This window comes from Lissotriton helveticus, chromosome 2_1, assembly GCF_964261635.1.
Source record: "Lissotriton helveticus chromosome 2_1, aLisHel1.1, whole genome shotgun sequence".
Taxonomy (NCBI): Eukaryota; Metazoa; Chordata; class Amphibia; order Caudata; family Salamandridae; genus Lissotriton; species Lissotriton helveticus.
The window spans coordinates 606,516,347-606,541,862 of NC_136059.1; the positions used below are offsets into that span (position 1 = coordinate 606,516,347).

Consider the following 25,516-nt stretch of genomic DNA (forward strand, 5'->3'; position numbering starts at 1 on the left):
CTCGATTTTCTTCACAAATCATCCTCCCTTGATTTCTTCTAGATTCTCAAAATATTTGCAGTTCCTCTCAAATCTTCCAATGGCTCCCACTCTGCCAGCATAAGCTTTTTCAAAGAAACAGGTTCTCCTCAATTTATTAAACCATTTTATATGTGATGGGATCTCGCTGGACTTCCAATTTTGAAGTATTAAGGAGCGAGCAACTGCACAGGATATAAATATAAATACTTCTTCTGCTTTATTAAGCCCGCTCCTATCTTTGCATATACCGAACAGGGCTATTTCAGCTGCTGGTAAAAAAGATTTCCCAATAGCCTGTGCGATATCGGCAAATATTCCCTTCCAGAAGGTTTCTAACTGCCGGCAAGTAAAAAAGATATGATTCCATCCGCCCTGGCCACTAGCCATACAGCTGAAGCATTTATTCTCAACTTCGGGATACATTTTTTCCAAAGCCTCTGGTGTATAATACGCTAACCAGCGAGATAGGAAAGACATCCTTTTAAAGTTGGCGGCACGTAAGGATCCATTCCCCAACTGACAAATGACTTCCCAATCCTTTGTAGAAAAATGACACTGTGTAGGGATATTTATTTTTTCAAGATGTCTATCTACTAATCTGTTTTGGTTTGAGCAATGAAGCATCTTCTACCAGTATCCGATACCTTTGCTCTTTCCAGAATAAAGGGCTGTTAGTATAGCATTGGGAACATTTAGCAGGCCACTTGTCACATTTCTAATAAAATGCAAAATCCGCAATGGACCATTAATTCTAACAACTACCTCCTGCCAGCTGATTAACCTATTTTGGACTATCATATGCCTCAACTCATGAAACCCACAAAGTTCCCAGGTTTTAAAATGAATCAAACTTAGTGGGAGGCGTATTTGAGTACATTCAGATAAACTTAAATAATGAGAGCCATCAGTGCCATTTTAAAAAAAAAGGATAGCCACGTTGTCCCTGATCTTTATTACTAGGGGCTCTATAAAAAAAGTAAAGAGCAACAGGGACAACGGCCGGCAGCCCTGCCTTGTACCCATATTTACCTTGATTTTACCAGCTTGTTTGGCGTTGATTATTACTTGGGCCGATGCTCCCTCATAGATGTTATGAAGCACTACAGCGAATTTTTAAATCATTTACTGTGATAATTCTGTGTTTTTAGATTCACCTACCCCTTGGGCACTCTTCACTGTAGCCACTGACACACTCCCGCACAGCCGAATAATCGCTGCCGCGGGTGAGTGTTTGTAATTCTTTCCGCCATTCCTGCCTCAGCGGACACGCCCTCTCGTGCTGGCCACGCCCCCTATCCTGGCTACTTAACCGCGCGCTGAGTAAGAGCGTCGCATTTACAGATCCCCTCCTGAGGCGAAAAGCCGGGAGCCACTACAGCGAATTTTTAAATCATTTACTGTGATAATTCTGTGTTTTTAGATTCACCTACCCCTTGGGCACTCTTCACTGTAGCCACTGACACACTCCCGCACAGCCGAATAATCGCTGCCGCGGGTGACTGTTTGTAATTCTTGCCGCCATTCCTGCCTCAGCGGACACGCCCTCTCGTGCCGGCCACGCTCCCTCTTAACACCCTTTTCTCCTCCTTAAAACATGCTTACCCAACGGAAGCGCAGCGGACGAGCGCAGTGGGCGCTACGATTGCGCGCCAAAGGCGCGCTTAAGGCAAGCTCGTCTGCGCTCGTCCGCACCGAGGCCGGGCCTAGGGCTACTCCCCCTGACTCTGCTGTGCCTTACATCGCTCATAAGTCGAGCGCACTCAAATACACTTCCGATCAACTCCGAAAACGTAAGATCTCGGCAGACCAGCCACATCCTCTACCACATCTGCTACATACCAATCCTATCGTAGGTCCTCACAAATGTCCAACTTGAACTATTCCTACCCTTTCCACTATCTCCCCCTCCCAGGTCTTAGCAGCACTTATCAATGTGCGCTCTGTCCCTAAACACAAAACCGAAATCTCAGAATTCATTGAGTCACATAACCTAGACCTCTTATTCATCACCGAAACCTGGGGTGATGACTCCTCCGGTCCAGATTTTAAAGCAGCTACCCCGTAAAATTACTGCGTATGTAGACTAGACAGAACTAAAAAAAAGGGTGGAGGGATAGCCATCATTTATAAAAACCATCTCAAGGTCAAAATCACGGATTCTAAATACAGTGATTGTGAGGCCTTCGCCTTTTCCATCAGCCTCTCTGGCAACCAATCATTTATAGGCATGTTACTCTACCGCCCCCCTGGCTCCAGATCGAAATTTCTCAACAATCTTAATAACTTAATCGAGGTCTCAGCAGGAGCGCCACATTTCACCATACTGGGAGACTTCAATTTCCATCTCGAATCCATATGCGACCCTGATACCTTGGCGCTAACTAATGATCTATCAGCAGCCGGTCTCCAGCAAATTGTCAATCAGCCTACCCATAAAGCTGGACATACCCTAGATGGGTTATTCACCAGTAATCCACACATCTTGGTTTCTAAGGTGATCCCTCTTATTTGGACTGATCACTCAGCAGTCTGTTTCTCCATAAAACTTAAATCCCTTCCATTATCCACCATATCATCCTCTCCTATCTCCTTCAGAGACTGGAAAAATATCAATACTCCTCATCTTGCTTCTATGCTGCTCGACAGCATTACCACTACTGAACAGGATCCTTCACTAGCCTCCACTAACTATCTTAACAGCCTAAATATGGCTTGCCACATCGTAGCACCCCTTAAAACCTTCCATCGCAGCAGAAAGCTCCCCTTGGCCCCTTGGTTTACGGAACCCTTACGATTGCAGAGACAACACTGCTGAAATTTGGAAAGACACTGGCGCCGATATTACAATCCCATAGATAAAATTGCTTACAAAAGCGCCCTTTCCAAATATAAAGACCTCATTACCTCTGAAAAGACTATCTATTACACCTCCCAAATCAATCAGGCAAAAAATTCTGCAAGAGAACTGTTTCAGGTGGTTACTCATCTTTCTAACCCCCCTCCCCCCGCCCCCCGCTTCGACATATCACAAGCCCTCGGCAACTCTCTTGCCAATTTCTTCGAAGATAAAGTCACCTCTATTTTCTCAGCCTTCGCCCAGTCCTCCCCTACTATGAATACTAATCTATCGCCACCCAGTAATGCATCTAGCTTCTCGGTCTTTGAAGCTGTCACGGAGGAACAAGTCCGACGACTTGTTTCGGGCACTACATCAGGATCACCCTTAGACCCTTGTCCTCCCGCCATTCTCAATCTCATCCCTGAAGCTATTTCCCCCGCTCTGACCACCATCTGCAATGCTATGTTTACCACTGGCATATACCCCTCAGTCTGGAAGGAGGCTATCATTAAGCCACTTCTAAAAAAAACTACTCTTGATCCCCTCCTTCCTGCCAGCTACGGACCCATTGCATGTCTTCCTTTCCCAGCTAAAATTTTCGAGAAAACTATGAACATACAACTTTCGAAATTTATAGACAAAAACAACCTACTGGATGAAACCCAATTTGGGTTTAGACAGGGTCATGGAACCGAGACCGCTTTAATAAAAGCGGCAGATGAAATAAGGATGACATTGGACAAAGGAGGAGCGGCAGTATTAATATTATTAGATCTCTCTGCAGCCTTCGACACGGTCGATCATGCCATCTTGATCGACCGTGTCTCAGCAATAGGAATTCAGAATAAGGCCAAAGAACTTCTCGCCTCTTTCCTAGCTGACCGCCCACAGACAGTAAAAATGGGCCATTTCACCTCCCATACCTTCACCCTTCCCTGCGGAGTACCACAGGGCTCCTCGCTAAGTCCGACACTGTTTAACATTTATGTTTCGGACTTAGCGAGGGAATCGCCCTCACAACCTACGCTGACGACACACAATTGGTGTTATCGGTACACAACGATGGTACATCAGTTGCTGCAAACTTTCAAGAGGGAATGCGGGCAATCAGTTCCTGGATGTCATCAAACTGTCTCAAATTAAACTCTGACAAAACAGAGGTGATGACATTCGGGAAACTGGAACCTATTTGGTCCCCTCAATGGTGGCCACCCGAGATGGGAGCTCCACCTCAACCTGTCACTAAGGTCCGTAAGCTTGGAGTCGTGTTTGACATTAAAATGACTTTCCATCATCATGTCAACTCCGTGGTCTCCTCATCCTTTTTCATCCTGAAAAAGATAAAAAAACTGCTGCCGTACCTTCCCACGTCATCCGGCAAAACCCTAATAAGCACCTTGGTCTTTTCCAAAACAGACTACTGTAATGCCCTTCTCCTGAACGCCCAAGAAAAAGTCCTTAACAGACTACAGCTAGTCCAGAATGCCTCGGCTAGGATTTTACTAGGCATCCCCAAGTTCACATCCATCTCCCCTTATATTCAACAATTGCACTGGCTCCCAGTCAGGAGCCGGACAAAATTTAAGGCACTGTGCATTGCCTATAAAGCCATCAACAACTTAGGCCCACAGTTTCTTAAAAATGCCCTCTGCCCGCTCGAACATTCAAGAACACTTCGTTCTTCCTCAGCTCATCTGCTCAAAGTTCCACGAACAAAAAGGGCCAACTGGGGTGATAGATGTTTCACGATCTCCACAGCCAAACTTTGGAACTCACTACCCCACTACATCAAAACGACCCCCACGCTCATCAGCTTCAGGAAAAAACTAAAAACCTGTTTTTTCTCACTCTAATTTCTGCCGTAGCTATGGGTTCTGCATTTCTGGGTTCTGTATTTGTGCGCTATAAAAATCGCAAAAAACATAAACATAAAAATAAAAATGTTAATAATTGAAGCTGGAAAACCAAATTGACCGAGAGAGCAAAATAGTGCTGCCCAATTCACCAGGTCAAACGCTTTTTCTGCGTCCATCATTAATATACAGGCTGGGGTCGAATTTGTATTAAAATAGTCCAATGCCTGAATCAAGAATTCCGTATTAGCTGCCATATAACGTCCTGCGATAAAACCGGACTGGTCTTGGTGGATGACCTCTTGGGCAGCAAGGACAAATCTTTCAGCCCATATTTTCATAAAGATTTTATAATCCGAATTTAAAAGGCTAATTGGCCTGTATGAATTAACATCATATTGATTTTTATCTTTTTTGATAAAACATATAATTGTAGATTCCTTAAACTCCGCAGGGACGTGCCCACCTAACCTAACATAATTATATAAATTTTTCAAAGGATTTGCTAATTCTTTAAAAAAAACTTGTAAAACTCAATTGGGAATCCGTCCTGGCCGGAAGCCGGAAGCCTTTCCTCCTGAGGTTGCCTTTATGCAGTCTTGTATTTCTGAGGTATTTATTTCAAGATTGATTTGGTTGACCCGGTTTACGGAAATTTTGGGGATTTCTATATTTACAAAATAGTCCTGGATCATTACTTCCTCTACCTGATATTCCGTAGAGTAAATTTTTTCAAAATGATTCAGGAAAATCCTAGAGATCTTGTCTCTATACTCCTCCTCCAACCCGCTCTGAGGATCACAAACTTTCACTATCAGTGATGACTCCTGCCTTTTCCTTGTAGAGTTAGCTAGTAATTTTCCCACCAACTGGCTGCCTTCGTAGACCTTTTGTTGGAAGGCTTTTGAGCTATTAATCTCTTCTGCAAAAAAAAAATCCAGAAGAAGAGTTTTGGCCTGCTCTTGTTTGCTCGAATGACGTTGGAGCTGCAAGGTATATTCCCTCTCTACGTCTGCCTGAAGCTCGGCTATTTTTGCCTTTCTTTCTTTTGCCTTCGCACTATTGTATGCAATGATCTGGGCGCGTGCTGTTGCTTTAAATCCACCCCAGACAGAGAAGGGCTCAGCTGTTTTATCGTTTATTTCAAAGAATTGTATAATCCATTCTCTGAATTCTGAAACTCGTTCCTGGTTTTGTAGCAGGGTGCGGTCCAGCTGCCACCTGGGACGTACCTCCTCCACTCCTCCAAGTACTAGTTCTAATTCAATTCTGGCGTGATCCGAAAACGGATTGCATCCAATCGCAATTCTTGAGATCTGAGAGGATCTAGATATTAAAAAGAAGTCTATTCTGGAGGCAGTCCGAAACCGGTAGGAATAACATGTAAAGGATTCAACCTCAGGATTTCTATAACGCCATGGATCCCTTAATTGATATTCATTCAAGAGTGCTTCAAAGAAACGTGTTGTTTTAGGCTTTAGCTGTTTCTTTTTCTTATTAGACGTATCTCTTGACAAATCTTGAATATAATTAAAATCACCTCCTAGAATTATTTGTCCAGGGACTCCCCTTAAAGATTCATAAATTTCTGATAACCCGGAGATATCATCTAAGATGGGGCCATAGTAATTCACAAAATTTATAATTTTGTCTTGTAATTTTGCCACCACCCATATCCACCTGCCCCTGGCATCTCTATGAACCTGTAGGAACTCCCAGGCTAGATCCCTTGAGAAATAAATGGCAACCCCTCTCTGGGCCACCCCTGCTGATGAAAAAAATACATTGGAGAAGTATCTAGGAATAAAGAACTTCGGACTATTAGACTTCAAATGAGTCTCCTGAAAAAAGACCACCTGGGGTCTAATAGCTATTAACCATTTCACCAGCGCCCCATACTTCTGTTTGTTTAACATTCCATTTGCATTAATTGACAGGATATTACAGGTATTACATTTCATACAGAAAAAAAACAATCTTATCACTGTTGAGTACCTATTAATAAACCTAAAAAAAGTGAAATTCCGATTGCTCATATTCCTTTTTGCTGCATTTACCCCCCCCCCCCTCCCTTCCCAGGAATGTGGAGACTCCCCACCCTGCCACGCTTGCCACATTCCTCCCACTTCTTCTGGACTGGGTGTCCTTTTGTTACACCCTAGGTGACCCGTAGATCTGATTCCGTAGATCTGATTCCGCCCCATAATACTGTTGTGCATTATGCATACTAGGAATAGGAAAAAGGAAATAGGAAACACAAAGTAAAAGTAGCAAGAGGAGAAAATTTGAGGAAACAGGAGAATATTGCCAGGCCTAGATTAAATTTATCAGGCCCTAGCTCCTGAAGAGATCTCCTTGAGAAGAGATTGCGCCTCGTCTACATCCGTAAACAAGTAGAATTTTCCTTTAACCTGGACCTTCATTTTTGACTCCTGCGCAATCGAGGCTTGAGCGCCATTTGCCTTAAATAAGTGTAGAATTTTCACAAATTCTTTTCTTCTTTTTGCAGCCACTGCAGTCATATCTGAGAAGATCCTGCATTTTACAGTTTCTGATACTGAAAATTGGCGTTGTTGAAAAGCTCTGGAAAGAATCTTCTCCTTGATCCTGTAGTCAGCAAAGTTCATAAGAATAGTTCTTGGAAATGGTGAATTTGGGAAGCGCTGGGCCGGGACCCGATGAGCTCTTGTTAATGTCAGGTCTCCCTCAAATTCAGGTAGAACTGTGCGGTGAATAAAAGAATCGGCCCACTGAATGGTATCGGAGCCTTCTATTCCTTCCGGAACCCCCACAATCCTTAGGTTTGACCTTCTTGAGTGATTTTCGAGCTCTTCTAGTTTGTTTTCAAGGAAGTTTTTCTTCTTAGCTGCCTCTTTTGCTTCCCCTGAAACCTGGTTCATTTGGTCTTCTAGTGTAGAGATCCTAGCCTCTGCCTCCTGAAGTTTCTTTGGGAACACCAACATTGATTCCTCGAATTTGTCCATTCTTGAATGAAGGGCGGCTATCTCTACTTGCTGATTATGTTTAATTTCTCGGATCTCATCAAGAATTAAATTCAGTATTTCACGGATGTCTAGCTGGTATTTCACCTCTGATCTCTCCTCTGGCCCCGGAAAATTATCTTTCCCTACCAAAGGTTTTGTAGTAGAATCCGAGTTGCTCTTATTGGAGCACCGCAGTTCCTCATCACCCTCTGCATTTGGTATTCCCAATACCTCGCCTTGTATATCTGGAAATAAGGAGCAGTCTTGCGTACAACCCTGCACGCCCAGCTCCTCTTCTATGGAGTTGGAATTTCCGAGAGATTGCGAAGCACGTAGAGGAAAAGGTTCAGATGTCCCATCACGACAAGGTGACTTAGACTTAGAAGGATTCGTTAGGCCAGGGTCATTGGGACGTGCAAGATTGACTGGTGAGGGGGGTAAGGCAGGTGAGGCGGCGAGAGCTGAGGCAAGAGCTAAGGTTGTGGGAGATTGTACAGAGAGAGTCTTAGGAGTGTTTTTTTTTGTTAAAAGCGGATATTCTTTTATTTCTTTTTCTCCTTTACCAGCTTTATTTTTTATCTCTTCTGCGTGGGATGGTGTTTCTTGTACTGATACCAAGGTACCCACTGGTAACTCTGCTTCTAGCTCTGGTTCAGACTCTAGTTCTGGTTCGATCTGTATTGTCGAGTTGTAATTATCTTGGCAGTCTATTGCGTTCTTCTTTGTCTCCTTGATTTGCAATGAGATAGGAGAATAGGCAGTTCATCATCTGAGGACTCCGGGAGCATATCTCCCGCCGAGCTCTCTCCCCCGGCTTTACTCTTATTTTTGTCATTTTCCCTGGCTGCTCTGCGAAAGGTCTTTTTAGCTAGGGCTAGACGAGTTCTTGCTTTCTGGCGGGCAGTCAACTCGACTTTGCTGGATTTTATAACCTCCTCTCCCTCTCTTTGAGGTTTGCCCATTGTAGCGTGCAAAATTGGTAAAGTAAAGTTCAGCCCCCTTAAAAGTTTCTTACTGATGCTCTCGCAAGAAGAAAAAAAAAAAGTTTTTTTTTCCTTTCCCCTTATATTTTCCCCCCCTTTTTCTCTAGGCCAGGCGTTACTCACGGTGATAGACGTGATGCAAGTCCAAAATTTCTTATCTTGCCACCGGAGCGAGGGTTTTCAGGGGGTTACTGAGTCCAAATCCATCCATCCATCACCCTCCACCTGTGCGCAGGTTACAGCCTCCAGCCTCCAACCTCTGGCTGCATCTAATTCAAGAATCAGGGGGAGTGCAGAGTCACAGAAATAAACGCACCACAATCCCGAGAAAAACCTCTGAAGTCTTTCGAAGTTATATCCCTTTTAGTCAGCAGCTCCAATAGCAAGAGCAAGAGACTTGCCCCCGAGTCCAAACTGGAGCATGGAAATCACAGTGTCTCAGGGTGCCGAAATGCCGAACGCGGAAAAGCAAGCAAGCAGGCTGTTACCTTCCAGCAGCTTACAGGGGCCGCAAACACCCCTCGACCTCACACAGTGACTGTGGGCTCCAGCCGCATCACCCTCGCTGAAGTCCGTGAGGGTGAAAACGGCTTTGGGGCAGGAACAGGAGGAGATCTCTGCCGCGGCGTTTCGGACGGCGTTCGCCATTCCAAGAGGTGGGGTCACAGACCGCGGGTCACGGGAGGCTACACGGAGGCGTGGAACTCCGCAGCCATCCCCCCATGATAATTGTACTTGTTAGAGTCGCCCCCTGGTCCGCCAGTCTTACCATAGCCACAGATCTGCTACAATTAGCTATCGAGAACTGGGATCCCAGCCTAATCAACTATGCAACCATAAAAACATCAATAAAAAGGCAATCACGTCTCATCCTGGACGTGGAATCCTTGGCAGCCAGAGACTTTCATGAAACCCTCTGTCTTCCTCAAATTGTGCACACCCAAAAGCCCCACCTAATGCAGGCCGTGGGGAGACACGCACTACACCGCATCTTAGCCCAAGACTACACCCGCTCCCCTTAAAAGAACTATATCCATCATGAAAAGCACGGTCAGACATTTCGGAGTGTCGTCTATGCAACTACAAAAGGGAGTACCTGGCACACAGTTTGCTATGTTGCCTGGTCTTGTGCGAAGCTCGCAGAATCTACATTAGACCCATCCTTCTTCAACTGGGCACTCGCACAGCAAAGGAGTCTGTCCATCAGCTCTACAATTTGGACATTGTGAAGAACATGGCCAACTTTGGCAAATGTGTACATCTCACATGCATACTTTTGAAAGACAAGTTGGCACATGTAGAGGCCGCCAAACAGCCAGTGAGCTCTATTGTGCCAGGGACAGCCTCCCCTGAATGGTGGATTTTACCAAGGGGCATCATCGAGCAGCAATCTTGTCCCTATGATTTTCAATCCCTAAGTCTATACCTGGGGTTTATATATTACTTTGTAGGTTGTTTTAAAGATTAGGGGCTTTAAATTTCCATTTTTTATATGACTCGCATTCTCCTTTTGCAATATGTTTTTAAATGTTGTATATTATAAAGGTTTTAAGTAACCACACAATAATAAATATATCATATCAGTTTACTGATTACACTTCTGAATACCCGCTTGAGTCAGTCAGTCAATTTACTTTATTTGATGCTTACAGTATAAGATCATAAAAGTAAGGTAAAAAACATCTATACATAATACACATATGCATAAAAAGAATAAAAGATCATAACAAACACCATTAGGGAACAGTTAGTAAAAGCCAACTGATGGGAACAATTTAGAATTCATTCTCGTGTAAAGTGCCATTTCCTAATTCTTCGTGATTGGATTAAAAAGGACGCCACAGAAAAGCAGACCATAGGATTGGGCAAAGATTGTGAAAAATACATTGCGACACGACATTGTTTAAAATCATATTTACGCATCAATGGCAAAATAAATCTTTTACGTGATTCTGCATAACATTTGCAAAAAAAAGAAAACATGTAAATTTGATTGTGCAGAAATACCATCGCAAGGACAGAATGGCAATTCATTTACGGAATACATTCCAGCTGGGTGGGCCAACATGCATGGAATAAAATTAAAACGAAATCTAATTCGAAAAAATCTGTGACGTGAATTAGTCACAGTAAAAATATAAGATGTTCGCCCTTTCTGTATCATTGGGCTTTCTAAATATGCTTTGACCGATACTTTTGTACAGTTTTCTTTCAGTCTTGCTTCAGCCCTTAATTTGAGGAAACGCTGTGAATTTTCCAAAAATAGAGATAAAATCCAGTCGCTAGGGATAGAGAATAGACGTTCTAATCCTAAAGGTGAAAAAGTAGATCTAATATAGTAAATTCATGGAATCTTGTGGGCATTTTTCAGGGATAGGCAGTCTTCAATTAACTTTTGTGTGATGTGGATAGATTCCCTTCTCCATATGGAATGCCACAACATTATAGCAGCCAAAGCAATTGTGTCGGTCACATAAGAGACATCCAATTCTGCATGAGCAATGAGACCCACTAGTTTTTTCCAAAATGTGTCCTCTATAACTTGTAGGGCGAAGGGGTTAATGTAGCCCCAAATGCCTGCCCCGGAGGTTGCTACTGAAACTGATTTTGCATCATAAACTTTTTTTGCCATGTTAATGGGTTTTGCTCCCAATTTTTTAATAAATGAGTGTAGGCCAATAATGCTTCTCTCAAGTGATAAGCCTCTAGTAACAAGCATATTTGACCATGATAATTGCCTATCAAACGCTACACCAAGATAGGAAAAATTATCAGTGTGGGCTATTTTCTGTCCTGATATATGGAACTTTGGGACCTTTCTATTTTTACGGCCAGTAATCAAAATAAAGGATTCGGCCTCATTGTTTTTTTGCCCCAGTTTTGACATATAGGATACATAAGTATCTAGTAACTTTTGAAGGGCGAGGCCTGTGCGGGCAATTAGCACTGCGTCGTCAGCATACAGGAGAATTGGAGTGCAAACATTATTAATTTTGGGGACGTCTGGTATTGAGTCCAGCAGGGGAGCTTCCACCCCATTGGTGTAAATAGAAAAAAGAAATGGAGCAAGCACACAACCCTGCCGACACCCCTGTTAATTGGAAACGACCTGGTGCACTCCCCCTCTCTCCCGTATCTGACGCAGGCCGTGGCTGATGAGTAGAGCTGTCTAATAAAAGATATATTAGCCTCATCTATGCCCATTTCTTCCATTATCCTCCATAGATGTTAATGTGCCACGCAGTCAAACGCTGCCAACAAGTCCATAAACGCGAAGTACAATCTTTCAGATTTTACTTCAGAGTACTTGGCGATTATTAGGCTTAGATTAAGGCACTAGTCCTGAGAGCCCATACCTTTTTTAAAGCCATATTGGACTGGGATTAAAACCTTATTGCTGGCTGCCCACTCCTCTAGTCTGTTTAATAAAACCTTTCTCATTAATTTAGCTGTTCTATGTAGCAGCGAGATTGGCCTGTAATTTTTGGCCTCGGCTTTGTCCCCTTTCTTATAAATTGGAATATTGGAACTAAAATAGATTTCTTCCTGAGTCTGGAGGACCCACCTTAGCTATAACATTTAAAACGTTTTTCAGCACTGGACCCCATAAGTCCGGCTGATCAAGGAAGAAATCTATAGGGGTACAGTCTGGTCCAGGCGCTTTGTTTCCAGAGCACTGCATAAGGGCTACTTTTATCTCGTGATGATCAAAGATCAGGGGGGTTTGCTGGAATCACACCTAGATAAAAACTGTGGTTCCCCTCCAAATTAGGATCAAATATGCTAGAAAAATATGAGACCCATGATTCCTCGTCTACATGGCAAACCATTGTTGAAGCTGATAATGGTTTAAGGAACGGAGCAATAATAATACTCCAGAAATCCCTAGGATTTTTGGAAATGGCAGCTAGATGGAGTTGTTCCCATGCTTCTACCTTTAAGGATTTTATTCTAATCTTCCTAGCCTCGTTGTATTGGGAACGGCACATTTTGACTAGGGCCAAATCTCTGGGATTTGACCCGAGGACTTGATGTAGAGCTTTTAAGGACTTAGTACAGGATTGATCGAACCATCTCGGCCCGCTATTTTAGGGGTAGATTTTTTCCTAAATAATTGGAACTTAATCTCCAAAAGTATAGAGTCAAAAGCCATGAATACCTGGGTTGGGCTAGATGCTGTTTCTAAGCACGTTATAGTATAATTTTGATTTTTTTTACAATTATGTTTGAGACAAAGGTCGATTTATTTATCATTGGCCATTTTAGGGTAATCCCCGTTCATTTTTTTCATCGTTGGCTTGACGTGTCTTGGCTGCCCCACATGTATTCCTGCCCAATTCAATTTGGCAGTAATTGCAGCATGCTCACTCAAATGTAGGTACTTAATGTGGCAACTTAGAAGTTGTTTTTTTAGGGGTTCCGCTCTGATTATATAATCAATTGTGGTACCCTGATCTGGAGTTATTTTTATGTCCAGGTAGCACGATGTGAGATTTTAGGTAAATCATCTGGTTTATATTTGCAACTGTATCTATTGTGTTGGTTTATTTAATTTGTTTATACATTGCTCCTGTTCTGGTGCCCTACAGCCATTTCTGAGTGTAGTGTGACATTTTAAATGATGATGGGTATTGATCTACATGGAGCATGACCTCCAGGGAAAGTGGTCTACCTAAGTATCACCTTTTCGGGACCAGTAGGTTGTCTCAAGAAGTCACTGTTCAGCAGTTTCCTGAGGAGTTGGGAGTTCAGTTTTTCTCACAGTGTGTGCAAGGATGCACATGTCAACGTAGAATCATCAGTTTGGTCACCCTTTCCTCATCTTTTCATCAAGCACCTATCCTCTTAATTTTCTCTGTGGCTTTTCCTGTCAGATCTTAGATTGAGTTGTTCCATGGACTACGGATCTGATCCCCTCCGGAACATCACATAGGACGTAAAAGAACGACACAGCACTTGTGTGGCCTGCTTAAAACCCACAAAACACCCTTATCATGAAAGATGGAGAGAGATCTGAAGGATAACCGAGAAGAAGAAACCCAAACACGTAAGGCTTAAGGCGCTGAAATACTGGTACAAAGAACTCAGACGATCTCAATGACAGACGCGAGTACTGATTACAACATTGAAGACAGAGGGTTGCTTGGATGCTAAAAAAGAAGATCCACGTATTGTTTCAAAAGTGTTAAATGTTGTGGGAGTTAGAACATGTTCCCCAGTGAGGGAAGAAAAATATTAGCAAATTAGCTTTACCTACACAATTGCACGTACGTAATTGTACACCATGTATGAATAATAATAGTCAGTAGTCTTGTAAGTCTGCTAGAAACGTAGCTGTAAATGTAAATGTATTTGTAATTTGGAGCCTCTAAATTGTATTTATCTGCTATGAACATACGTAGTTTTTATGCTTTGGTCAAGTCTTGTAATAGAAAGAATGTAATCAATGCACTTCCACATAATATACAATGATAGTTTTAAAATCTGAGTACTTGAGATTCTGTATTATCTTTTGAGTGATAAGTCTTTGTCAAAATAGACTGTTCATTTTTTTATCGTATGGCTGCATTAAGTTACTAAGGGGCTCATTACCATGGCGGGCGGACCTCAGTTCTACCCGCCATCGTTGCGGTGTGTGGGACCGCCCGCCTGACATGCGGCGGTCCCACCACTGCTATTAGGACGCGCTTGCCATACTGGCGGGCACATCCAGGGCATTTAACATTGCAGACGGTGCTGCTGGCGGCAGCACTGTACGCAATGCCAAAATGCCATGCTGTGCATTTTCCTGCACTAAGTGGCAGGCACCATGCGGTGCCTGCCATGCACTGCAGGGAAATGCAGGGGGGTACCATGGGTACCCCTCCTCTCCCCCAACACTGAGGGGGCCCGTAACGGGCATCCAAATCCAGCCTCTGTCAGCCTTTCCATGGCGGTTCCACCACCATGGGAAGGCTGGCTGATGCCAGCATTGTAATATGGCTGGTGGTGCCTGCTAGGCACCGCTACCATTTTATGCCCCCTGGTCCACCCGGCAAGCAATCAGACTGATTGCTTCTGGCGGACCGGTGGCCGGCGGTCTTTCCGTCTGCCACGGACAGATTGGGATTCCCACCGCCATCCTAATTCGGCAGTGGGAAAATCGGGCTCCGATGTGGGAAGGACTTGCCCCACATGGCTGGGGGTGGCGGTCCTTCCGCCATCGTAATGAGCCCCTAAGTTTGTAATCAGTCGTAATGGCAGTATTTCGAAAATAGTAGTCAAAGACCCTTCCTGGACATTGTAAGATAGACATGTATTTCGGGAATGTTTCTCCACATCATTTATTTGAGCAGCAGCACGGCAACCTACGTCATGATGACAATAGGAAACTGTTATTATATTTATATTATATTGTAACAGCATTTTTAAACCATGAATGCGATTTATACTCTTGCTCGGGTGGATAGATATAGCCAGAGAGGAAGACATGTACATACACACATTATACAAAGAGTCCCTCGGGTCTTATGCATCCTGTGTGCACCATGGTAACCAAGTGTTTGAGTTTTAATAAAGGATATTGGAATCAATGGATGAGTTGTGCCGGAATGGAACTTTCATTTTCTCTCCAGTGCCTGCCCCTCCTCCTCTCCGCTTCATTCATTTCAAGGCCCACAGAATTAAATAAAAAAGACCTCGTCTAATTGTGCAAAGTGATTACATACCTGATTGCTTAGTAACCTTGATTTCTTTTTCTTCTTTTTTCATTCTTGCAGCACAAAAGCTGTCAGTCGTTTCCACTCTCCTTTTATTGTTAAAAATTACAGGCATCTGAACCAGCTCAGAGAGCAGCTAGTCCTTGACTGCAATGCTGAATGGCTGCGTTTTCTAAAGTAAGTTTCTAAAACTAGTGTACCATGAGTAAAGTTCTTTATATATCTATATATATATATATATTTTTTTTTTTGTTTAAATTTGTTTATAGGTTTTTAACATCATACATAGCAGATTGGCATAGTACAGTCATAATAGAGCGATACGTGTTCGCAATAAGGACAAAGAAGAAAATATCTACTGACGGTCTAGTTTGCAATAACTGTTCATATAGTTTTGCAACTAGACCGTCAGTAGATGATACAAGTAACATTTCTCGGTGGTACATTCTGGGTGCTACCTGTTCAGTAGGTCCGAGTACTTTAATAGACTTTAATAGGAATACAGTCCCTGTGGATGATCACTGGCTATGGAACTGCCGATGGAGTACAGTTCTTTATATAAGGTTGATTTTATGTTTTTGAGTGCTGTCGACATTATACTCAAAGCTTTTGAAGACTAACATGGGGATCTTCTGATGGGTATTTCTAGCTAGATTCCTCACCTTAGAATATTTCCCAGGTGCCAGACTCAATCCAGATACTTTTTGTAGTGGAGCTCTTGCGCCCCACTAGGTGGCACCATGCAGCTCAGCGTTGGGTCCATACTTCACCGGAAGTGATAGAACATAGCTGTGTATAGGCGCGACTCCAGCTCACTGACATCAGTTCCTTTCTTACCGCGCATTCTGAAGCAAATATGGACTGACCACATCCAAACTTTCACAGTGTGCCAGGGAACAATGCCCCCACCGAAAACTGAATCAAGCCGTGCTGTGCCTACAGGAAGCAGATATTGGTCACTGATCGGCACAAGATGTGTCTTTGGCGCCTTGGCTCTGGACATGACTCTTATGTCATGTGATAAGTGTGACCTGATACCCGCAGGCAGTTCGAGACAGAAGGCAAAGCTGTAGGTCTCTTAGAACAACAACTGTTTGCAGCCTTCACATAAATTCCGCTCCTGCTCCAAATTTTTGGGCCGCTTCCATGACTGTTCCACTTCCCATTTAAAGTCGTCCAGTAATTCCAAGTTCAAACGTAAATACGAAACGGGACTCGACCCCATCACTCCATTCGCACTCCAAGGACACCAAGATATAAATTGCACTGTGTAAAGGTCGATGAGCCAATGTCTCAACTTGTTCAGACAAACCCTGACTTCCCTGGACCCTCTTCAAACCTCAAGTAGATTGAGGCCATCTAGGAGGCTTTGTTAAAAATATTCAGTGTGCTTCTAGATCCCTCTGGCTCACCTTTAGGCCACAAAAAGCACCACAGGGACCTCTAGTCTGGTTACTGCAGGTCCCTTCCTAGCACTGGCTGTGCCCTTGTGACCGATTACAGAGCTCTTACTGACTCCAGTACAGACTGTTACTCCGGCGCCATGATCCATGCTGCACCCCCACGTCGGTGCTGATTTCACCAGTGCTGATGCCATGTTTGAACTTGACTGATGTTGCGCTATGCAAGTACGAAAGCCCTCCGTTGTCGTGCAGCCTGACTCTAGTCCTGTGCCTCTACCGCATCGCAGCTATCAGCAAAGGCTCCATTATTAATTGCCGCTGACTCTGAGCCAGAGCAGGGTGCTCCCCAGGATGTTGATGAGGATGAAGGTAAGGGGGAAGATGCATTCCCCCTCATTATACTGGAGATGCTTTATATTGTGAATTTTAGAACAATGATGGCCTTCACAACTCTCCTGAGACAGGTTTCTCACTCCATGGGCAACTAACAGAACAGAGAGCAGAGGTTGTTCAGAGGGTGTCCGAGGTGCCAGAGTTACAGCTGCCCTCCATTGACACTAAAACACATGTTTTGACAAAAATTCAACAGCCAAGCCCAGCAACATCTGAGGCCTTACTCTTTCTAATGATATCCTGACGATACTCTTAAAGCTACCTGTCACAACCATATTCTTGCTCACCTGTGAAAAGGCAGGCAGTCAGGCAGCATAGACCGGTACCTGGTGACCTTGGTTTTTTTCATCAAGCACCGCACTCGAGTGAGTCTTATTGTGCTGGCCTTAAACAGTAAAGTGAATCCTAACTCTTTTCCTACCACTCATCCCGATGGGTAATCTAAAAGGATTGACACATTTGGTGAAAATGTTTTCTTCAGCCAGTCTGGCATTGCACTCTACAAATGTAGTCTGTCCCTAAAGTTCTTCCAGCCTCTTTGGCCCAGATGATATATAATGGGCAAGACACAGCCAAATATGTAATGTGCGCAGGTTTGGATACCATGCATTTTCTTGGCAGGGTGCTTACTATCACTACTGTCCTTCATCGACATGCCTGAACGAGGTCCACTCAGGTCTTTGGCGATGAGCAGGCTTTGTTGATCGATATTGCCTTTGATGACGCCCCCCCTTTTTAGTGAAAGGGTTGACTCCACTTCAGAATGCTTTAAAGACAGAAGAGCTACAGCGTGTTACTTGGGGCTGTTGGCCGTTACCAAACACTTTCTGCACCAGGTTCAGAAATGTAGGAGCTACTCCAGGTGGCTGGTGTATTGACAGAGACTGCCTTTTAAACCAGTGACCATTAAAAAAAAAGGGGGTTTACCCAAAAATGGTCCTGGACCTGGGTACTAAGTGGTACCAAAGACAATGGTCCTAGAACCTAGTTCCAACAAAGATGTGAATAAAAAAAAACATTATAAATGGTCATTTGTCAAAGTAAAACGGAGTTAGATGCAATATTGTTTTAAATAAAACTCCTTAAGCTTTTGTCAATAGTTTAGACATCAAATGTAAAGTCAGACAGCAACAGACCTTTTCTGGATCGTCTGCAGGCAGTGGCTCAGACGGGGCAACTGACCGCCCAGGCCCCAGTACAGACACAACATCCTCTACCAACATACACATGGACCAGCAGCCTTTTTTAGGAGAGGATCCTTGGTGGGGACAGAGAAGAAGGGGTCCTTAGGCCTTTCTTTGACCTTCATCCCCTCAACACCTACCAATGAAGGACAGATTCAAAATGCTCACCTTGGCCCAGTTGTCTGCTCTGGACCCTGGAAACTGAATGGTGTCTTTGAGCTTGGATGATATTTATTTTCATATAATTGTCCTGCATTCCCACCTGCATTACCTGTGGTTGAAGGTGGACTAGGAGCATTTTCAGTTTGACACACTTCCACTTAGACTCACCAGTGCTGTTCTGGTTTCGGTGGTCCGTGCCTGTCTTCGGAGGTTGGGAGTTGCTGCATTCCTGTACTTCTAACGACTGGCTGTTGAAGGCAGGGTTACTGCAGTAAGTTGTGGACCATCTTCGAATGACGGAGGCCATTTTGACATCGTTGAATTTCTCCACAAACAAGCTGAAGTTCTGCCTTACTCATTTTCAGAGACTTCCACCTATGGTGCAATCCTGTATATGGTGGATTTCAGGGCTTTCTCTCTGCAGGAATGAGTCCAGGATGCTGGGATGATGATAATGGCTCTGAAGCTTCTTGACTTCTTAACTTTGTGCATCTGCCTTGTCAACCATGCCAGGGTGCATCCTACTAGTCACCCATACAAGGGAGCACAATTGCCCTTGAAGTTCCAATTGGCTCATCATCAAAGTTGTCTTTCTGACAACATCCAAATCTCTGAAGAAGCACCTCAACATTGCAGTGGTGGCCCACCAACTAATTTGTCCTGCAGCTGATCACTCTCCTTTGCCGACTAACAGCTACAAATTCTGACAAACGCATCACTTCTGGGTGGGTGGCCTCCTGGGGTAGGTGGAGGTCCATTGGAGGACCGGCTCCACGTTAGCCTACTGGAGCTGTGGGTCATTCTTCTAGTCCTGAAGGCCTCCCTGTTATCCATTCAAGGGAGATTGGTGCAAGTTCTCACAGACAACACCACCGCCAGCCACGTGGTACTGCAACACGTAGGGTCCTGTGCCTTTACGCCTCTGGAGTTCCAGGGCATTCTTCTGGGTCCAACCAGCATGCAAGGTCTGTGTACACCCGAGCAGGCGACTGGCAGATCACAAGTGGAACTTACACCCGGAGGTGAGACAAGATGACTTCCACCAGTGGGGAGAACCCAAACTAGATCTTTTCACCAGTCAAGTATGTGCAGTGTCATAAATGTTGTGCTTTGGAGTTTCCGCAAGGTAGTGGATATCATCCTCGCTGGTCGGTGTGCTCTTACGAAATCCATCAAAGCAGGACACTGAAACAAATTTGTGACCGGGTGCAGTGCCCAGAAACAGACCCCTTATAGGCAAAGGTGTTGGATGTTCTAGTCATCTTAGCTCAGCAAGGCTTTACAGTGGGCACCATAAAGGTTATTTGGTGGCCCTTTTGCCCTTTCTACATTTGCCAGACAACCTAATGCTCATATCACTTGAAATTTACTAAATCTTTACAACATCTTGGGAAACATGTTTTGTTCCAAGACATTTGTAATGGCACACTTGGACCTTATCTTGGTCTTGACATATCTCATGTTCGCCCTTTGAGCCTGTTATGTCTTCTGTCTTTGAAGACTACCCTTTTCATTGCGATTGTCAGTTCTTTGTGTGAACAGTGGTGGCTGCTCCGCTAAGGAGGAGGAGTGTCGCCCCACTGCTCTGCGAGCAGTAGAAAGGAAAACTACAATTATAATTACCAGTGTTATCTTTTAGGTTTTCCGTTTCCTGGTGCGGCCGTGCGGGTGGGGCTGGACTGCCAGAGCGGGCAGGAGGAGTGGTTGCTCCACTCTAAAGTGCGCATAACTTTTTGGCTGGCCCTCTCACACTTTGCTTGTTCCTCACCCAGGCTGCATCACAGCCTGGTTGCAGAATATGCCCAGTCCCCCATTCCCCGTCTGAGTGCTGAACCACGACGCTCCGACCAATCACAACGCTGCAGTGCAGTGTTGTGATGGGCTTGGGGAGTCAGGAGCCTGGGTGTTTCCTTCTGGTTCCTGCTTCTGAGGCAGCGGTGGGCAGAATTGAGATGCGGCGGCTGGCCGGGTGTTATTTTTTTATTTTCGTTTACAACGGTGCCACCTAACAGCGTGTGAGAGCACTGCTATGAAAAATCTCTGGATCCAGTTTGACGGCTAGGGTATATTCTTAGGTGAGGAATCTGCAATTAAGTATTCACCAAAAAGAGTGCTACTCGACTTTCTTAATTGTCGCTCAAAATATGTTTGTGTTGAAAGCAGAATATGTGACTGTGTAATTTCAATTGATGCACAAAGAAAGGAACATCTGCTCGGGAAATTACATATTTGTTTTCTATGTGACTTGTTCTGGCTTTAGATCTACTCCGCGTTCTATTGACATGTTGTTTTTAATGCTTGTTTTTATTGTAATTGTGCCCCATTCAAGAGAAAACACTGTATTTGGATCATCTTAACCTTTTGAATGCTATGGGGATTTTTCCCCTGTGCTGGAAAATCATGATTACCATTATTCATGACGAGCTGGGCTCGTCATGAGCGTAGCAGGAGGCTACTGCATGACGAGCCCAGCTCGTCATGAGCGTCGAAGGGGTTAAGAACCTCTTGGCTAGACTTCAATTAGCATTAAATGCTGCAAGATGACTGCCACATTCTGAAAGCTTTGAAATTGGTTTGTAGTGCCCATCCTACCATTATTTAAATATTGTTATGTGCCTCAAACTGAGCTGCTTCCTTATCTATTAGTTGCCTGGACCCCTAACCTATTCTTGGTAAAAGGAAGTAGTTGAGTGTGAAAAGAAATTGTGTGTGATTTCTATATCATATTAGGTATATCAGCACAAATGTGTTGTAAAATGATTTTAATATGAAATTGAACCACGACAAGCGTAATAAACATAAATAATATATATTGATTAGCCCCAATTAACAGTCACTCTCCCCTTTTGAAATACAGACAAATTGCACTTTGAACCATAATATAGACTAGGAAAACGTATCAAAATGTGATCTATCGGCACGTGGTCTTGTGTGCTATAGAAAGGATGCTTCTCCACAAGCTCCGAGTCATGTCTCTTTTCCCTGGCAAATTACGCTTGCTTCTCAGAGAGCTTTCCTGGGCTGTGTCGGATGGTGTGCAGATAGAAAATGTCTTGCCACAAATTTTTGGGTCTGAGGCAGAAAATTGCTCCAGACCAGCAAATCTTGGAGAAATAGTCTATCTTTTGACAGACACCAAGATACTATTGGCCATCTTGTACAGACTGTAGGAGGTCCCTTGGCAGAGGCGAGAACCTGTCAGCACTGGGGATAAACGAGAAGAGGGAGGGCGGAGAAAACTGATCATGTGACCACGTGTAGTCAGACTGTTGCGGAAATTGCTCCTTGTGGGACTTTCCATCCGAGGAGTTAGCTGTTTTAGGGGATACTTTAATTAGATTCCGGTTCAGAGAAAGACTCTCCAGTTGGCCACCTTGTACCAGCATTGTCTAGTTCGCAACCTGTTGAGCATCCATTTTTTACTGCAGGAGAGTGGATTTTATTCCTTGAAAAGGCTGTACAAGAAATTTGATGCCATTGAGCAAAAGGTACAGAAAAGGGGGTGGTGATGAACAGAGTGTCTGAATTAAGCAGACCACTCTTACCCAGTCCAAAGATCAGGGCTTGATCCATCACCGTTATTTATCTCACTGCCCCATCCCAGCTCAGAACCTGGCTATATGCAAATTAGTCTGTCCCTGGCCCAGTGCATCATGGGAACAGAGCAGACCAAACTACCAAGCCAATTCTTCACCAGAAAGGAGACAAGCTACCGGGGACCGGTTTCTGGCATTTCAGCCTCTTCGGCCCGGCTTGCTTGAATCCTGATGGAGCAGTGAGAAAGGGACTCATGTCTGAGTATACCCTGCCACACCTATAGTGGCCAAAAACGATACAGAAAAGGGGGTGGTGATGAACAGAGTGTCTGAATTAAGCAGACCACTCTTACCCAGTCCAAAGATCAGGGCTTGATCCATCACCGTTATTTATCTCACTGCCCCATCCCAGCTCAGAACCTGGCTATATGCAAATTAGTCTGTCCCTGGCCCAGTGCATCATGGGAACAGAGCAGACCAAACTACCAAGCCAATTCTTCACCAGAAAGGAGACAAGCTACCGGGGACCGGTTTCTGGCATTTCAGCCTCTTCGGCCCGGCTTGCTTGAATCCTGATGGAGCAGTGAGAAAGGGACTCATGTCTGAGTATACCCTGCCACACCTGTAGTGGCCAAAAACGATACAGAAAAGGGGGTGGTGATGAACAGAGTGTCTGAATTAAGCAGACCACTCTTACCCAGTCCAAAGATCAGGGCTTGATCCATCACCGTTATTTATCTCACTGCCCCATCCCAGCTCAGAACCTGGCTATATGCAAATTAGTCTGTCCCTGGCCCAGTGCATCATGGGAACAGAGCAGACCAAACTACCAAGCCAATTCTTCACCAGAAAGGAGACAAGCTACCGGGGACCGGTTTCTGGCATTTCAGCCTCTTCGGCCCGGCTTGCTTGAATCCTGATGGAGCAGTGAGAAAGGGACTCATGTCTGAGTATACCCTGCCACACCTGCTACTCAGATGTGAGTCCCTTGCTCATTGCACCATCAGGATTCAAGCAAGCCGGGCCGAAGACGCCTGAAATGGCAGAAACCGGTCCCCGGAAGCTTGTTTCCTTCCCAGTGTAAGAATTGGCTTTTGTAGTCTGGTCTGCCCTGTTCCCATGATGCACTGGGCCAGGGACAGACTAATTTGCATACAGCCAGGTTCTGAAACTGGGATGGTGCAATGAGCTAAAAAACGGTGTTGGATCTAGCCCTGATCTCTTGACTGGGTGAGAGTACTCTGCTTAATTCAGAGACTCTGTCCATCACCACCCCTTGTTGTAAATAATTGAGCAAAAGGTGGCAGCCATTCTGACTAGGGGTGGGCGGAATTTGCGTAATCGCGTTACGCAAATATCCGCGAAATGGTAAAAAATCTTCGCGAATACGCAGAAATTCCGCGAACACACGGAATTGCTTGTTCGCGATGATTTTTTACTGTTTGCAATCGCTGTTTGCGTGCTCGGGTGGAAATATCTCACGAACAGGCATATTGTGAACGCAAACCAGAAAAACAATTCACAAAGTCGTGGAATGCAGAATTTTGGGCAATTTCGGGTTCTCCACGGAATGCAAAATTACCCAAATTCCGCAAGTTCCGCGAGCGGATCGGAAATTGCAACCCAGGCCTAATTCTCACCCAGTTGAAGTCCATGTTCGCAAGGGTCTCCAGTGGAAACCTCCATATAAAAGCATGAGAAAAGGACACATCGATTAGAGGATATTCAAGCCACTAAATTTAAACATTTTGCGGTTATATCTATTAAGAATGTTGGAGACAGATTGGAAAGTCTGGAGAATGTTAGAAGCGGAACTAGTGTGCAGCTGTTGGGCTGGCTGAAGCTGGAGGCTGAGTAGAATTTGAAGGTGGCACTAGAACAATGTTTTTTTCAGGATTTTATGACATATTTTAAACCTATCCGCTCTTGGCATGGTTTCCCCAGTCTTTTTGCTTCTGACTTCCTGTTTTTGATCCAGTGCTGAAATTTGTTTTTGCGTGCCTTAGTACTCTGGGCACTTTACCACTGCTGATCAGTGCTACAGTGGAAGTGCTTTCTGTTTAAAACATGATGGTAATTGGTTTATCCATGACTGGCGTATTTAGTTTACTAATAAGTCCCTAGTAAAGTGCTCCCGGTGTGCCAAGGGCCTGTAAATCAAATGCTACTAGTGGCCTGTAACACTGATTGTGCCACTCACATGAGTAGCCTTTTAAGCATGGTTCAGACCTGCATTGCAGTGTCTGTGAGTGCAGTTTTAAACTGCCATATCGACCTGACAAGTGCACCCACTTGTCAGGCCCAAACCTTCCCTTTTAATACATGTAAGTCACCCCTAAGGTAGGCCCAAGGCCTCCCCATGGGCAGGGTGCAGTGTATTTAGAAAGTTGGGCATGTACTAATAGTGAAATACTGCTAAATTCATTTTTCACTATTGCAAGGCCTATCCCACCCATAGGGTAACATGGGGATTGCCTTGAAATAGCTTTTACGTGTAATACATCTTTTGGTGAAGTTGGTTTTTGAATTCTGTAAGTTTGAAAATGCTACTTTTATATAGTGGGCATTTTCTTGCTTAACTATTTTTTCCTCTGCCTGTCTGTAGAATACATGTTTGAGTTGGCTGACAGTTGTTTTCTAATGCATTCACTCTAGACAGTCACACACAGGGACCTGCTGTGTGCTTTGCATATCCTGATGGGCCATCATCAGGCTGATGGGCCTTCCTGAGCTAGCATGGTGGTAGGAGTTGTCACTGACACCTGAATAGAGCTGTGCCTGCCCTCAAACAAAGGTGTATCCACCCTCCTGTAGTGTGTATGAAGGCAGGTCAGGGAGAGGCAGGGTATTGTGCACTACAGAGAATTTCTTTTGAAGCTTGCCTACTTCAAATGCAGAAAGGGGTATAAGTATTGTACCTCTGATACCCCAAAAATCAGAACACTTCTGGACTGAAGACATTCTGCCAGGAAGAAGAGCTACATGCTGTAGGAGGGACTGCCTGTTGCTTTGCTGGGCTGGACTACTGTTTGCTTCTGCTGTCCTGGGAGTGAAAGGACAGGACTTTGCTTTCTAAGCCCTACTTCCACGGTTCGCCAAGAGCTTGACTTGAGCTTTCCTCCTATTAAAAAGTCTCAGAGCCTTCAAAGACTTCACCTGCCAGTGCCTGAGCTCTTCTGTTGAAAGTCCTGACATGCAGAGTGGTGCCAAATCTAGGTCCTGGTGCCTTCAGAAGTGTAACTTGGTTAATTTTTTATTTTTTTTGCAAACATCTTTATTAGCTTTCATACATTATTGGTACAACCGACAAACAAAACACATATGGTATAAGTAACCTCACACTGTTGTAGAGGAAGGGAGTCATAGACAGCATATAGCATGTGGCCATTTTATCTGCCACCAGATACATGTACATTGGAAATGTCCCCCCTAATCAGCAGAACCTCACGGTCAGGGTCAA

General features: G+C 44.3%; 1 protein-coding gene across 2 annotated transcripts in view; it reads left to right on the plus strand.

The window, feature by feature from the left end:
- MSH3 (mutS homolog 3) overlaps positions 1-25,516 on the plus strand; it is a 1,953,894-nt gene that overhangs the window by 1,220,171 nt on the left and 708,207 nt on the right. For both annotated transcript variants that reach the window (XM_078675310.1, XM_078675311.1), the window contains exon 17: positions 15,439-15,555. In XM_078675310.1, coding sequence (XP_078531436.1) covers positions 15,439-15,555 — 117 coding nt within the window. The remainder of the gene's footprint in view (positions 1-15,438; positions 15,556-25,516) is intronic.